We start from the raw sequence: 15,964 nt of genomic DNA on the forward strand, positions 1-15,964 counted from the left end.
ATGTACGGCTGAAGGGCATTCAGATCTAGACGTTCTTGATACCTAAAACTGTTTATTATCGTGACGTGTCAATAGGTCCCATATAAGATAAGACTTGTAGTACATATATATATAACATACGTACGTATGTACATTTCAGACGGATTTTAAAATAGAGTAAGTACTAGCCTTTACATATCATTTGACCGGACATTATTTTAACATTCAATATTAGAACAACTTAGCTTGCTTATTTAGTTTAACATGTCGCTTTTTCAATGTGTTTCTTTAATATTAAAGCATCTATCCTTCAGAATAAGAAATATTATTCTAAAAAATTCCAAAGATCTACTTCTTAACCTTTGATCACAATCTTTGCAATTTTGCAGCAACATAAAAACTTTTGATTTTTCTACGCTATATATTACTATTCCCCATGCTCAGTTGAAAGATCGACTTCACCATCTCATAAAACAGAGATTTTTCTATAAAAATGGGAATCGTAGATACAAATTTCTTGTTTTGGGTTACAATAATTCATATTTTGTGAAGAATCACACTGAATCTTCCAGAAAATATACTGAAGATGATATTATCAAAATGCTGGACTTTTTGATCGACAATATATTTGTTGAGTTTGGAGGATTTATATTTCAACAGACAATCGGTATTCCAATGGGTACTAATTGTGCACCCCTGCTGGCTGATTTGTTTTTGTACTGGTATGAAGCAGAATTCATTCAAAACCTTCTTAAAGACAAAAAGAAAAAGCACCTTGCGAAATTCTTTAATTTTACTTTCCGATATATTGATGATGTTCTATCATTGAATAACCCATACTTCAGCCAATACTTACATCTCATATATCACAGTGAACTTGAAATTAAGGATACTACTGATACTAGAAGGACTGCTTCATACCTTGATCTTTTCCTCAATATTGACGTAGATGGACGACTTCACACGAAAATCTATGACAAACGGGACGATTTCAACTTCCCAATTATCAATTTCCCATTTCTCAGCAGTAACATACCATCTGCCCCTTCGTATGGTGTTTACATATCACAATTGATACGTTATTCACGTGCTTGTTCACACTATACGGACTTCATATACAGGAGTGTGCTACTTACGAAGAAACTTCTCCAACAAAGTTATGAGGACATATTAAAATTGACACTCCGTGAATTTTATGGACACCATCACGAATTGGTGGATCCATACGATGTGTGTTTAACCAAACTAGCTAAGGACATTTTTACCACATGGTAGATTGTGGTTTGTCATTATGTCGTCTAATCTTTTCATTACCAAACGTGACTTATTCCCGATTGTGACTGTTTTGCTGAGTGTGAATTCGCATTACTATAAGACGTGTTACGGTACTTGTCTATCCCAAATTCATGTATTTAGTTTAAATTTTAATGCTATATTTGTAATTCTCATCGGATTTTGTCAAATGTGTTGACGTCTTTTCTATTATATTTATGTGTTATGGAAAAAAAAATTAATCACCGCCGTCATTTATTAGATTAAATTTTGGTCAACATAATTTGTAGGATAATTTACGTTTGAAGTTGGATTCATAACAAACTGCACACATATATATATATATTATAGTTAATTGCTATTAATAAGTATTGCAATTTGCATTGTGTTTAAATGCAATATCAGTATTTAGTTCTATTTTAATCTTTAATCAATCCTAATTCTATCTTACTTTTGAGATATAGTTTTTCATATGTGACGTAATTTTTCTGCTGTTTCAGAAATTTCATATATTCAAATGTGACGTAATTTTTAATGCCTTTTCACCATCGTATGTGATGTCATTTTCATAATTTACTGCGTTGAGGCCTTGACTATGTCGGGTGTGTCTATTCTGTGTTGGTCATTCATTATGTATTCGTGTTTGTTTTATGTAATGAGTTAATACTTCAGTTTCATTAAGTATATCTGTTATATTCATTTGATAAAATTTACTGTTTGCAATAGCATTTTAAAATTGTTCTAAATAATAAGGATGGTCTTATCCCAAGCATAACAACTTAGTCGTATTTGACACAACCTTTTTCAACTTTTGATCTTCAGTGCTGTACAACTTTGTACTTTTTTCGCTTTCGATCTTTTATATCTGGGCGTCACTGGTGAGTCTTGTGTGGACGAGGCGCGTTTTTGGCGTATTAAATTTTAAACCTGATGCTTTTTGTTATTCATTAATCATGTGTTTCTTTGTTTAATACGTTTTCCTATTTATTTGTATTGTAGTTCTGTAATATTATGTTGTCATTTCTATGTTATATTTAACATTGCCATTAAAGTGCGAGGTTGTCCATGCCACAAAACCAGGTTCAACCCACCATTTTTCCTTTAAAAATGTCCTGTACCAAGTCAGGAATATGGCCATTGTTATATTATAGTTCGCTTCTGTGTGTGTTACAATTTAACGTTGCGTCGTTTGTTTTCTCTTATTTTTGAGTGTAAATTGACATTGCGATAAGACGTGTCACGGTACTTGTCTATTCCAAATTCATGTATTTGGTTTTGATGTTATATTTGTTATTCTCGTGGGATTTTGTCTGATGCTTGGTCCGTTTCTGTGTGTGTTAGTTACATTGTAGTGTTGTGTCGTTGTTCTCCTCTTATATTTATGCGTTTCCCTCAGTTTTAGTTTGTTACCCCGATTTTGTTTTTTGTCCATGGATTTATGAGTTTGAACAGCGGTATACTACTGTTGTCTTTATTTATAAACACTAAGGTTTTTCTATCCACGAGTATAGATTACCTCAGCCGCATTTGAACAACTTTTCGGAATGTTTTTTAATGCTCTTCAACTTTCATTTGATTTAGCTGTCCAGCTAGTTTTATTTATGCTAAAGATGATGAGTCTTACGAAGTCGTCTTGGCATATTTTTGTGAAATTGTTGGCTATTTTCCATCTTTTTCTTTATGATATGGTTATGTTTTTCATCGAGTACAATGTGACAGGGAATTGACTAATAGTAAAGAAATGTTGACAAAACAGACACAGATTTGAAAGGTTTAGCTTTCTATAAAACTAGGTTCAATTCATCGTTTTGTATACATTCCTTTACCATGTCATTTTCGTATGGTTTGTAAAAAAAGGCAACAGTAGTATACCGGTGTTCAAAAGTTATAAATCGATTGAGATAAAACAAATCTGGATTAAAAAATAAAACCAAAGGAAACACATCAACTATGTGTGGCATGTGTATAGTATAAAAAGATATACACATAATGTTTTTAATACATTAAACAGAGGTTTAGGTTGAAACAGGATCCATCGGATGCTCCCAATTTAAAGCGAACAGATGGCCAAATCAATAACGATGAAATGTCATTACCATATATTTGATATTTTGTTTGCAAATTATGCTGAAGGCATATATGAGTGGGGTAACAACAAACATAGAGAGTAGAAGAAACAGAAAATCATTGATATAATAAGAGTACAATGTGACAGGGAATTGAATAATAGTAAAAAAAATGTTGACAAAACAGAGAAAGATCTGAAAGGTTTAGCTTTCTTTAAAACTAGGTTCAATTCATCGTTTTGTATAAACATGCCTTTACCATGTCAGAGATATGGCATTTGTAATCCATTTAGATGCGTTTTAAGCGTTTGACTTGCCATTTGATTGGAAACTTTCCACTTTGAATTTTCAACGGCGTTTGGAATACTTTGTTATTTTACTTTTTTCCAACAACAACAAAATAACAATAGTCGTTCTAACTCTAATCTGATTCACAATTTTGATATGACCATAGGCAAACATGTGGAAGTTATTGCTCCTTTGCATGCTGGGAGTTAGCAATGCACTTGGTCCTGCACAGTTTACACTATCACCATCCGGTCAGATGAAAGTGAAAATTCCTGGTCAGTATAAATAAATTGTATCAATTATATTTTAACTATGAAACAAGAAATAAACTCACCATATATAACAGGATCCAAATTGTGTATTGTTGCCAGACGCGCGTTTCGTTTACAAAAGACTCATCAGTAACGCTCGAATCAAAAATAATTAAAAGGCAAAATAAAGTACGAAGTTGAAAAAGTATCATATTCTTATATATGAATACATGGACGTTTGAATAGTTGTATTTGAATTTTGCACTGTACTTTATTATCAAGTTTTTAATTAAAAAGTGATATATAACTAATATGAGGAAACCGAGTCTAATAATCTTGATATTACAAAAAAACCTTAGGAAATAGCATGAACTCATGAGAGAGATTGGTTGCGTCTGAGATATATCGTGAATATATCATTTCTTACATTACATTACCTTAGCTGTTTTGGCAAAACTTTTAGGAATTTTGGTCCTCAGTGCTCTTCAACTTCGTACTTTATTTGGCCTTTTTAACTTTTTTGGATTCGAGCGTCACTGATGAGTCTTTTGTAGACGAAACGCGCGTCTGGCGTAAATACAAAATTTAGTCCTGGTATTTATGATGAGTTTATTTAGTAATTAAATTGTTGAAAATACATTTCTTTACAACTGGTTCCAAGCGTTTAACGAAGTAAATGTTGAGTATTGAATGGTTATTTTAAGTTCCTGGTGTGTAAATGGAACCTTTTCCTTCAAAGTTTTCAATTTAAATAGATATTAATTTTTTCTCGGTAAAGTATTGGTTTTAAAAAATCTAGTTTGGAAATAAATTTAATACATCATTTTCTATATAAGGAACTGCATGAACCTTGGAATTCGGAATTTTTATTAATTTACTTTTTATTCGATAAAACTGTGTTTGTCTTCGAATTATTAAGGAGGAAAGTACCTTCAGACCACCGTATTGCATTTATATCTGTTCATTAACAGGTGACGCGAGTGTACCTCTAAGATTGTATTTGCTTTATTTTCATTGAAATATTTGAGTACGAAGAAATTTGGCCCTAAACAAGTTTTACCGTTACCATCATGCATTGTTTCATCCATACGACTTGTAGGAGTCGCCGCTCACGAGAGACGTGTTTTTCGAGGTTTGAAATCAAAATACAACAGTTCAGTCGTCGGATTTATATAAGTAATTGTTTATTCTTCATGATCGCTGAGGCTTGGTTCGCATGGACGTTGAGAGAGGAGACCATGTGAACAACTGGTATATCTTATTTATACTACCTGTGTTTTGCTGGCTCCTTTAGAATTTGCTAATTTAGAAGGAAACTTGACATAAAGGAGTGATCTTTAACAATCATTATTTTGGTACTAGAAATGTGTTTTCTCTGCACATTTATAAAAGAATCGGCTACGAAATGAACTTCGAATGAAGAATAACCATGTTTGTTCCATAAAAAGGTCTTATCCCAGTATTCTATCTTTAAACGGAAACCCAGATTGCTCATCATAAACGTATCCTCGAATTGTACTATTAGAATGATAGGTGATTGTTGAACAATATCAATTGGACTATTAATACATATTTGCAGATATATTTTTGTTTTTAAAGTCTAATGTTAATAATGATGACTGGAACACAACATAATTATCAAAGTTTTTAAACGATCCTTGCAAGAAGATAGAATTCTTAATTTGTTTTCATGTCAATACTTACATTTTTCAGCGGATGGTTTTTCAAAAGTTGCCATACATTACAATGTTAACCAGGAATTACCAGGTGTTACTGGGTCAAGATTTGGACAAGATTTAGTCACAGCAAATGGTTAGTAATAACAGGGGGATTATTAGATTAATTATCTCATCCTTAAATAACAACACAATCATTTTACACTAATGATATCGAAAATGTAGTTGTTTATTAAAGGCAACAGCAGTATACCCTGTTCCATATATAGTTATCAAAGTACTAGGATTATAATGTAGTATGCCAAATGCGCGTTTCGTCAACATAAGACTCACCAGTTACGCTCATATCAAAATAGTCATAAAGCCAAACAAGTACAAAGTTACAAAAGTCACAAATCGATTGAGAAAACACAAATCCGGGTTGCAAACGAAAACTGAGGGAAACAAAGGAACAACAGGAACACTAAAGTGCAACAAAAATAAGTACCAACACCGATTCCAGAAGTATTTTATAAGCATAAATGTAACTTTAATATCATCTGCAAAGTTCTATGCAATGATGGTGTGGTACAATAAATGGTGTCCGATCGCTTAACTAAAAATGAAGTTAAACAGATGCAAATCTTTCGTTAGAGAAAAAAATAATATAAATATACCTGAAGCTGTGTAGTAAAACCAATAGCATTTCGATAAGCCGTATGAAGCCTAATTTTTTAAAGAGGGTCTTTGCTACTGTAAGATGTTATCTCCTGTTTGTGGAGAAAAACGAAAATGTTCTTACCGCTATGGTTCTTTATGAGTATGCCTAATTTGTTTAAGTTTTATGACATTTATGACTCAAGAAATCTTATCTACATAACTATATTTTCTAGCATTCTTTTTAGTAGTCGTTACGTTGAATATATATTTTTTTAAAGTTATTCCCCTCTACAATTCAAAACTAGCAAATGTTAAATAACTTGATTCATATAACAAGCATGAGAACCTATCTCCTGCATCAACACAATTTTCAAAATTATTTTAATCAAATCATTTAAATGAGAGAACAGTGTTCAGTTGAGTTGTTTGGTAATCCTAAATGTCACTTACCCATATTTCGATCCGTGCCTTATATCTTATCTTATTATAACCTTTTCGTGAACATTCATTTTCATTCCTTCCTAAATCAAAACTAACCCTAACATACATATAAACAAACGATATCATGAATACAATAAAATTTAAACAGATAGTTTCATAAAACTCAGTTAAAAATTCCCTTAAAGAGATATTTCATTAATGTATGTCAGGTATAGATTGAAATAAAAGATGCAACAATATGTACATCATTATAGGTGGTTTCTTTGAATGGCAAAGTACCACTCAGGCTAAAGAAGGCGATACGATACATTATTGGTTATGGGGAGAGAAGAATGGACAGGGAGAGACACAAACAGATTTAACCGGTGTTATAGTATGTAAGTAAAGTAGTTATTTTAATATCCTGCATATCTATAGCATGATCGTGTTTCCCCTTTTATTTTTTTTCTTAGTTACATATTTTTCTCTAACCCAAATGACGGTTATGACATTGGAATCATATGCATTGGAGTAGGTGGAGAAGCACACCTTGCGGTCAATATGAACATTAACCTACGTATAACACTCAAGGTTTTTTGGTAGGATTCGTGTTGCTCAATTTAAAGGTTTTTATGTACTGTTTTGTGGACTTGTTCTTTTCTCGTCGTTTTATTTTTTTTGCCTCATTTTTGTCAGTTCGTTTTCGATTCAAGACTTTCGATTGCACCCTGATTATCTTCTGCCTTTATTAACAATCGTGAAAATCCATTTGCTATATATTGTATTCAATTTTAGCTGATCACACAACTACTCAACAACCTACACCAAAACCTACTTCTCCTCAGCCGATTGTTACAAACAAACCAGTTGGAACAGCTTCTCCAACCCAAAGCGGAAGTGGTGCTGTAACAGCTGGATTATCATCAGGAGTGACATCTTCTGTTGGAACATCCGGAAGTATACACAAAGGAAGTCAGAACGGAAGTTCTGGGGGTTCAAGCGGAGGTGGATCTGGTTTCATGGTTGGTGGATCAAGCTATCATGGTCCTAGTAAATGTAAGCATACATATACCATCTAACACAAAACGCAAACCATTATTGTTCATTTGACACTCCTCTTACAGATACTGTTATACATATATCATATTGTATAAACAATATAGAATATTGAAGGCAATGTAACATGTCAAGATTACATACAGGAAGAGTAAATAAAATGTCATCATAAATGTTAATAGTGCAATTTGGAGAGTATCGTAATAAAAGCATATATGGTATTTGACACATATATCTGTATAACGCTTATCCTGAAATAGCTATCAATAACTTTTAACGATCATGGCGCAATAATAAAAGCTAGGAATTATTTTTTGAATCTATAGTATTCAGATTTTATTGATTAAACATGATTATAATCTACATATATTTGGCATTGTTTTTTTTTAATTTCATGATTTCATAAAAATCTAAAAAAAAAACCACGATAAAAAACACAAAGAATTAATTGAAACCAATATTAAATAGTATAAGGGATACTATAATATAGAAATATTTTGTATGGGTTGTCAAGACTATACAAAAAAAACCTAAGAAAGCCGTGGACATATTGAATTTGCAGGTCGTATAAGTAGACATTATGCATTGAATGTAGTTCTAAACAAAATGATTCTGTTGAACAGAAAGATAATTAAAGGCAACAGTAGTATACTGCTGTTCGAAATGCATAAATTGATTGAGAAAAAAAACCAAATCCGGGTTACAAACTAAAACTGAGGGAAACACATCAAATATAAGAGGAAAACAATGACACAACAGAAACACTAAAATGCATATGTTTTACCTACTTGTATATTTCAGCTAATACAGTTAATTGCCAATCGTATCCATGTTTGATATTTGAGGATGATTTCAACACTTTGGATTTCTCTACATGGGAGCATGAGATCACAGCAGGCGGAGGGGGTGTGAGTTTTTGTTCATCATTTTGTATCTTCTCATTTGACAATTAGCGGACATGTTTGTGCTTTGAAATTCACAAGATGAAATATCAATAATACTTACCTTTTTTGAGTAAAATGTAAAATTACAAAACACTGAACTCCGAGGAAAATTGAGTAAATGACTGTTTCAAAAAAGAAATCTAATTCACGTTGTATGCTTTGTAATGAACGGTTTAATCTTTAACATGATACTTGTTTCCCTTTAATCAAAATAACATATTATTAGTAACTTTTCATTTTGGGTTTATTAATATAATATGTAAGTCACTGATAAACTAAATGTAGCAATGTTATCTCAGTGTAATAAATATCATATGCTGCATATTTAGGTAATTGTATTATCGTCAACGATTTGATTATCTTTAAATGGGCAAAACAAAGACTTTATACAAAAATCAAAACCAGCGACATCAATCGTGTGACATTTTAATTCCTTTCTAATAGGTATCATCATCTTTAAACTGTTTTTTGTATTGTAGAATTGGGAATTTCAGTACTACACAAACAACAGATCCAACAGTTATGTAAAAGATGGGACACTGTTTATCAAACCGGTAATGTCTTAAGTCATAATTTAAAACGTTTTTAATTTGCGGTTTTACATCTTTGACTGATCCTCTAAGAGAAACGACACCTTTAATGTAATGCAGGAAAATTACACGAATAAAGAAAAAACTCAGGACAACTGACCGAGATTGTTACAAACTTACACTTGACTTTAGTAAGCATACATTTGTTTACTGGCAGTTTAACCCGATTTAAATCCATTTAAATAAGAAGTAAAGAATTAGTTTTTAGTAAGCTGCTTCTTTTCCAACAAAACTTGAAACAAAGCCTTATGTATGATAAAGATATATCAAATAGTTAAATAATTTACAATTTCTCTTCAACAGACACTAACATCAGACCATTATGGGGAAAAATTTCTCACCAGTGGTAGCTTGGCACTATGGGGTAAGACAAAGTTTACTTACTGTGTATTCAATGTTTTTTCGTTCAGTACAAATTGTCATTGATTTCATAAATAAACGACAAATTGGATGTTGAACGAAAAACAAAAACTTTATAAAATTGTATGAAAACTTTGGCAACACCACGAACTCATAAATCCACGAAAATGCAAGTTTTCCTCAATCTATGAAAATTGATTTGTGTTATTTGTCCATAGAAGAGAATAACTAATTTTTATAATTTAAACATGTGTCTTATATTCAGTTCCTTAAATAGTTAAACGAAATCGGTGAACATTTTTTTTTATAATTTAGTAATATAAAATTTTGCACATGAAATATGCATTTTTTGTTGATAAATTTATGTGTTTTGCACTTTTTTAAAAATCTCAAATATTTCATTTTATACTGCTCACTTTATTTATATTATTCTATAATTTGAGAATTATAGAATAGGAATTAACACAAACTATTACGAATAGATTAATAGCTATAACCGTAGTGTCTTTTAAGATTTGCTACCATCCAAATGCACATTTTAATTACTTATTTATATCAGTCATTGTACGTAGCAATAGATGTTCCTTACATTATTTATCAAATATATTATTCATGCTTTAGGTGGTTCTAACGCCGATATGTGTACAAGCAATATGTTTTGGGGATGTCAAAGAGACGGATCAGCAGACCATCCAATAAACCCAATACAATCTGCCAGATTACGTAGTACCAGGGGTTTCACCATGAAATATGGAAAAGTCGAAGTCGAGGCTAAAATACCTACAGGAGATTGGATATGGCCTGGTATGTTTTTGTATTGAAATAAAATAAAAAAAAAAAAAAAAAAAACAGTCATCTAATCCTACCTCAGAATATTTCAATAAATAAAAAGCTAGATATCCCCAGAAAATAAAATGCATATGCCATTTTTGTTATCTTATCCGAGTAACTGTCATTCTTACTGATAGAATGGCATAGAGAGTTAAAATGAATGTAAACACCATATAAGAATGAATAAGTATTCGTTTATATACTAGTGAGTCAACCCCACAACGATGTGAAAATTCACGAGACCTCAAGAGGAATTTCAAATCATTACATTTTTTTAAAATAAATTTCATTAACAAACTTATAAATAGTGTACAAAATACAATAAAGCGTTGAAGCAAAATAAAAAAATGTTGATTTAAATCATTCTTTATTCAAAATTAATGTATAAAAAATAAGATGTGGTATGATTGCCAATGAGACAACTGTCCACAAGAAACCAAAATGACACATACATCAACAACTATAGGTCACCGTACGGCCTTTAACAATGAGCAAAGCCCATACCGCATAGTCAGCTATAAAAGGCCCCGATAAGACAACATAAAACAATTCAAACGAGAAAACTAACGGCCTTAATGTGTTTGTTGTTAAAAAAAAAACTTGGACCGAGACAAGTGGACAGAAAGAAACGTGGACCGAGAGAAGTGGACCGAAAGAAACCTGGACCGAGAGAAGTAGACCGAAAGAAACATTTAAAGAAAGTTACAATAGTTCTAATATTGATATAACTTTATCGTAGGTAAAAACTCTGGTAATATCATTATTTTACGAACGCTGTAGTATGATATATACTCTCCTATAAGGTCACATTTAAATTTGCAGCTATTTGGATGTTACCAGTATGGAATGCTTATGGTCAGTGGCCTGCATCTGGAGAAATTGACATTATGGAATCAAGAGGTACAATTTCAATACATGATAAAAATGTTACAGACATTCTTTCTTTGGTCCTTTTTGAAGATTGATATATATCAAGGTTTCAATTATAACAGTGAAAAATGGAATCTCATTTAGTTTGTTTGTTTGTAAGTTGGTATCAAATATTGTGTATCGTTTTTATGGTATGTGCCTTGTCTTGTCGACTTATTGACGATTGTTTACAGTTATTCCTTATTTTACACTGGAAAATAAGAGATTTGGTGTAAATGTATATGGAGGACAAATAGTGTGACATATAGCGAGAAGCCCTAAATAATTATTCTTTAAATGCTGTCTTTATCTTTTACATTTTAAAAGTTGATTAATGAACTACGGCACTTGCAACTTCACGCAAGATTAAAGCGTTTTGAAGGCATCGAATGAAGCTTTTCTATTATAAAAAAGAAGATGTGGTATGATTGCCAATGAGATAACTATCCACAAAAGACCAAAATGACACAGACATTAACAATTATAGGTCACCATACGGCCTTCAACAATGAGCAAAGTTCATACCGCATAGTCAGCTATAAGGCCCCGATAAGACAATGTAAAACAATTCAAACGAGAAAACTAACGGTCTTATTTATGTAACAAAATGAAAGTTATTTGTTATCTTGATATCTTATTAGGTTTTACAAAATAATACACCCTGTTGCGTAGAATATATTTAACATAAGGTTAGTTTGTGTTTTTCACGGTTACCGGTAGAGAAAATGAAAAAATAAAAAACCACACGATTTTGTACTTAAATTAACATATATTTTGATCATAATTTATAACATTTTGTTTGTGCTTTTAGAAAAAGACGTGTCTGAGAGAAGCTGGCTTTCTCACTGTAAATAATTGATAGTTCTGTTTATTTACTTTTAAAATTAGAATATCAATAATCATCAATGTCTACATCTATATTCCCAATATAAAAATAGTCGGTACGATAAATTCGTAACACAATGTAATAATGATATAATATTTCGCTCGCCTCCGCCCTTAATGGAAATTAGTGAACCCGTATATATCGTATAAGTAGCAATCTATTTGACTTATACTTTTCATTGAAGATTCTCACATATTATGTTTTTAAATGATTACATATAGGCATGACAAACCAGTGTTTCAATCTTTTCCCCCAGGTAACATCAATTACCATGATGATAAGGGCGTAAGCCAGGGTCATGATTCTGTCGGTAGTACACTTCATTTCGGTCCAGGATTTCCATTCGACCCATATGAAAAAGCACATGCTGAAAAGTAAGTAGCATATATTGGGAAGTAATGAACACATGGCCAAAAGCATGTATGCCAGGAACAAAAGATAAGAAAACCAAAAATTATGAAAAAAGAAGGTGTCATTTTAGCAAAATTAAGTAGCACGTGTAAAAAAGGAAAGTAGAAAAAGACAACAAATAACATCGCCCTGGCAAGAAAAAAAAAACGACGAAAAGACAAATAACAGTCTACAGAACGCAACGTAGAAAATCATGACTGAGCTAGAGAAACCTCATCACAAACCGAAGGTGATCTAAGGTGCTCCGAAAGGGTGAGAACATCTTACTTCACATGTGGCACCTGTGGTGTTGCTTGTGAAAGTACAAAATCGCTGATAAGACTTATTTGTGGATGTCGCATTTGAAATAAACTCCGTTGTAGTAATCACTTATCTATCTGATATCTAACTAAACTATTCAGGTATATTTTCTTTTTAAGTGCTTACATGGTGATTATCCGTTTCTTTATAAACATTTTGTTTCCTAACATAAACATGTTTACACTAAGCGGATATCAGATGCTAGAAATATTTCCGTAATTTCATGTTGTTTTGTTTGACGAATTGTCAACCTGAAGTGTTTATCATACCCTTTACCTTAACGCACTGTCTGTATTTCATACAATATATTTTATATTTAGGCACTTGACAACTGGAACCTTTTCAGACAGCTTCCATAAGTTTGCAGTTGAATGGGATGAATCAATGATTAGGTAAAGTACATTAACTTTTGTTTACTAATTGTGATATCAAACTGTTTTGCTTTTTAATCACAAAAAGTTCGTTAAACTTATAAAAATGACAAATATTTGATATTTTCTAACGTAATAGACTGTTGGTAATCTAGATTTCCTATGCAATTCTATATAAGAACAGCGGCAAGGAATTGCCTAGACAAAATTGAAATATATTAATATCACATTTATTACACTTCTGAAACTAGCAAGACTTTTTTCCCCAATTTTATCTTTAACTACTCGGAGAAATTTAATTTATATTAATTTTAAGAGCTAATTTAGGTACTAGTAAAAGGTAAAAATATATGAACAAAATACACAGACAACGAAAAATCCTTACTTTTTATTTTTAGTAATTTATTTACAATTTTCAGAAATACATTTTGTCTATGAGGGCTGTTTGTTTCATACAAAAGTTACATTGCCATCCGACGCCTTAGTTGTTATGTACCGGTGTTTATAAACAACGGGATACATACTTTTTCTTACCAATTTTCTTTCATTTTCAAATACCCATATTCTTATGTTCATTATTATAAAATTCAGGTTTACAATTGACGGAGAAGAACTTCTGAAAACTGTTCCTCCACAAGGCGGTTTCTGGGAGTTAGGAGAATTTGATAAAAACCAACCAGGAATGACAAACCCATGGCGTGGAGCTTCAAAAATGGCACCGTTTGATCAAGAGGTAAATTTTGTACATTAGCAATAAGAATGCTTAGGTTCTTGTACATACTATCATCATGAGTAGTAGATTGGTGTCGTTATCTGTTAACTTATATCAAAATCAAGTACTACTACTTAATAATTTAACACAGTCTGACGAAAGACAGGTATGGGCGTTCAAGATAGTGATAATAATGTCTCATTTCAAACCTCATTTTTCATTTGCAATTTGACATTTCTCACTTCTGATTTCTGAATGAGAAGTGTACAGATTGAACTGAGAAACATTCACTTGGATGTTAGGAATGTTAACTTGTCAAATATAAAAATGAAAACCGTAAAATAGAGAATTATCTAGTTGGAAGGTCAAATCAAAACTGAAAAATAGTCAACTTAAAACTAAAAAAGGTCAAGACGAGAGACTCCTCACTTAATTTAATTTGATAGTTTATTTAGTATTAGCTCTATTAATTTATTAGTATGAGCTGTTCTCCATTAATTTATGAATAAATAAACAATTCATCATAGATACCAGGATTACCTCTTCTTAACCATGTTAATTGATAAGTTATTTAATTATAATGTTTACGACAATGTGTGATCAAGTCACAATAACTGTGTATGATTTTTTTTCGCATAAAAAAGATCTTTATATAGACAATTGACTAGTTAGCCAGAGTAAGATTTGAAACTAATTGTTTAACTTGTCTTTTTCAGTTCTATTTGATTATGAACGTTGCTGTTGGTGGTATCGGTTTTTTCCCAGACACATGGAGTAACACCCCTAGTGCCAAACCATGGAGTGATAAATCTGAGTTCACAGCCAGAGATTTCTACCGTGCCAAGAATCAATGGTACCCGACATGGAATGCTGACAATAATGATGGGGAAGATGCTGCTCTTAAAGTCAATTATGTCAAAGTTTGGAAGATGAAACCATGAACTTGATTATTTATTTATTAATAAAATGTGTTTTTGTATTCGTGTGTGTTAATTTAAACTAATTATACCATGAAGATTTATCACCGGATGTATATTTGCATGATAATTACGATCAATGCCAAATTTAATGCAGGATCTGCCTATCCTTTCCCCTAATGTCAACCCCGACTTTGATTGGGTTCTTATTTCTCAGTCTTTCGTTTCCGTGTTGTGTTTTGTGTAATGTTGTTTGCCGTTTGGTTCTAGTTTACTTTCAATCTGCGTTTGAATGTCCATTGAGTATCTTTTGCTTATCTTTTTAGATTAATATTTAAAGATAGATCCGTAAAAAAATAATAAATATTTACAGCATTGTATCACCACATGGATGGCCACTCATCGTTTTCATCAAAAAGAAACATAATACCACCAACAACATTCACAAAACCTTTTTAAAAAAAAAAGGTTTTACTAATCACCAAATTAAGGATTATCCATCCTACTTTTTTTCCTTCGCTATAAGAGGATGTACCAAATATGCCTCTGGTACAAACAACTCGTATTATAGTAGGGTTAGTAGAGGTAACTTTTTCTTCAATTGCAAGACAAGACAAGCAAATATAAACTTTATTCTTTAAAACAACTGTATACACATTGGTAAAAAGAATAAAATAATTAAACATAGTATAATTATGCATATACATCCATTGCAATACATAATTGACCATCTTGGAACTTTCTATTGCAATTACAAAAATATTTAAGAGTGAACATCATTTAAAAATTATTCTCATCTGGATTAAAGTATTTTGTAGTTTTACGAATAATTGAAGATTGGGTAAATATTCGGAGGGTTTCTCCTTTAATTGTCATATATTTAATTTTTAATATTATTGAAAATGAAGGGTGCTCCTCGTCCATTACCTTGCAAAGTTCTTCATCATTCGTATTTCGATTTTTAGTGTAATCACTTATGACAGTCTTCAAATGGTAAGTAAATGAATGCTTTCTAAAAAGTAAAATCACAAAAATACTGAAATACGAGAAAAATTCATAAAGGAAGGTTCCTAATCAAAAGGCAAA

At 31.6% G+C, this 15,964-nt stretch overlaps 1 protein-coding gene across 2 annotated transcripts; it reads left to right on the top strand.

Annotated features, from left to right (window-relative positions):
* The first annotated feature begins 109 nt into the window (after positions 1–109).
* On the top strand, positions 110–14,940 carry LOC143075343 (beta-1,3-glucan-binding protein-like). Of its 2 annotated transcripts, XM_076250731.1 has the most exons (15): positions 110–156; positions 3,772–3,880; positions 5,570–5,668; positions 6,867–6,989; positions 7,387–7,525; positions 7,559–7,647; positions 8,449–8,555; positions 9,071–9,145; positions 9,485–9,545; positions 10,163–10,345; positions 11,195–11,272; positions 12,424–12,541; positions 13,199–13,270; positions 13,841–13,982; positions 14,678–14,940. In XM_076250731.1, exons 2-15 carry the CDS (start codon positions 3,778–3,780, stop codon positions 14,900–14,902), a joined length of 1,614 nt encoding a protein of 537 aa, XP_076106846.1. In that variant the 5' UTR covers positions 110–156; positions 3,772–3,777; the 3' UTR covers positions 14,903–14,940. The 2 variants fall into 2 exon arrangements, with proteins under 2 accessions (XP_076106846.1, XP_076106845.1); XM_076250730.1 differs by having other exon boundaries at positions 7,387–7,647.
* The last annotated feature ends 1,024 nt before the right edge of the window (positions 14,941–15,964 follow it).

Source organism: Mytilus galloprovincialis, chromosome 5, assembly GCF_965363235.1.
Source record: "Mytilus galloprovincialis chromosome 5, xbMytGall1.hap1.1, whole genome shotgun sequence".
NCBI classification, from domain to species: domain Eukaryota; kingdom Metazoa; phylum Mollusca; class Bivalvia; order Mytilida; family Mytilidae; genus Mytilus; species Mytilus galloprovincialis.

Excerpts from the sequence above, each read along its gene's own strand:
- LOC143075343 (XM_076250730.1), top strand. The coding sequence starts at position 3,778 with ATGTGGAAGTTATTGCTCCTTTGCATGCTGGGAGTTAGCAATGCACTT. Across the intron at positions 6,990-7,386 it reads TTTAACCGGTGTTATAGTAT|CTGATCACACAACTACTCAA; the intron begins GTAAGTAAAGTA and ends ATTCAATTTTAG. Across the intron at positions 13,271-13,840 it reads TGGGATGAATCAATGATTAG|GTTTACAATTGACGGAGAAG; the intron begins GTAAAGTACATT and ends TATAAAATTCAG.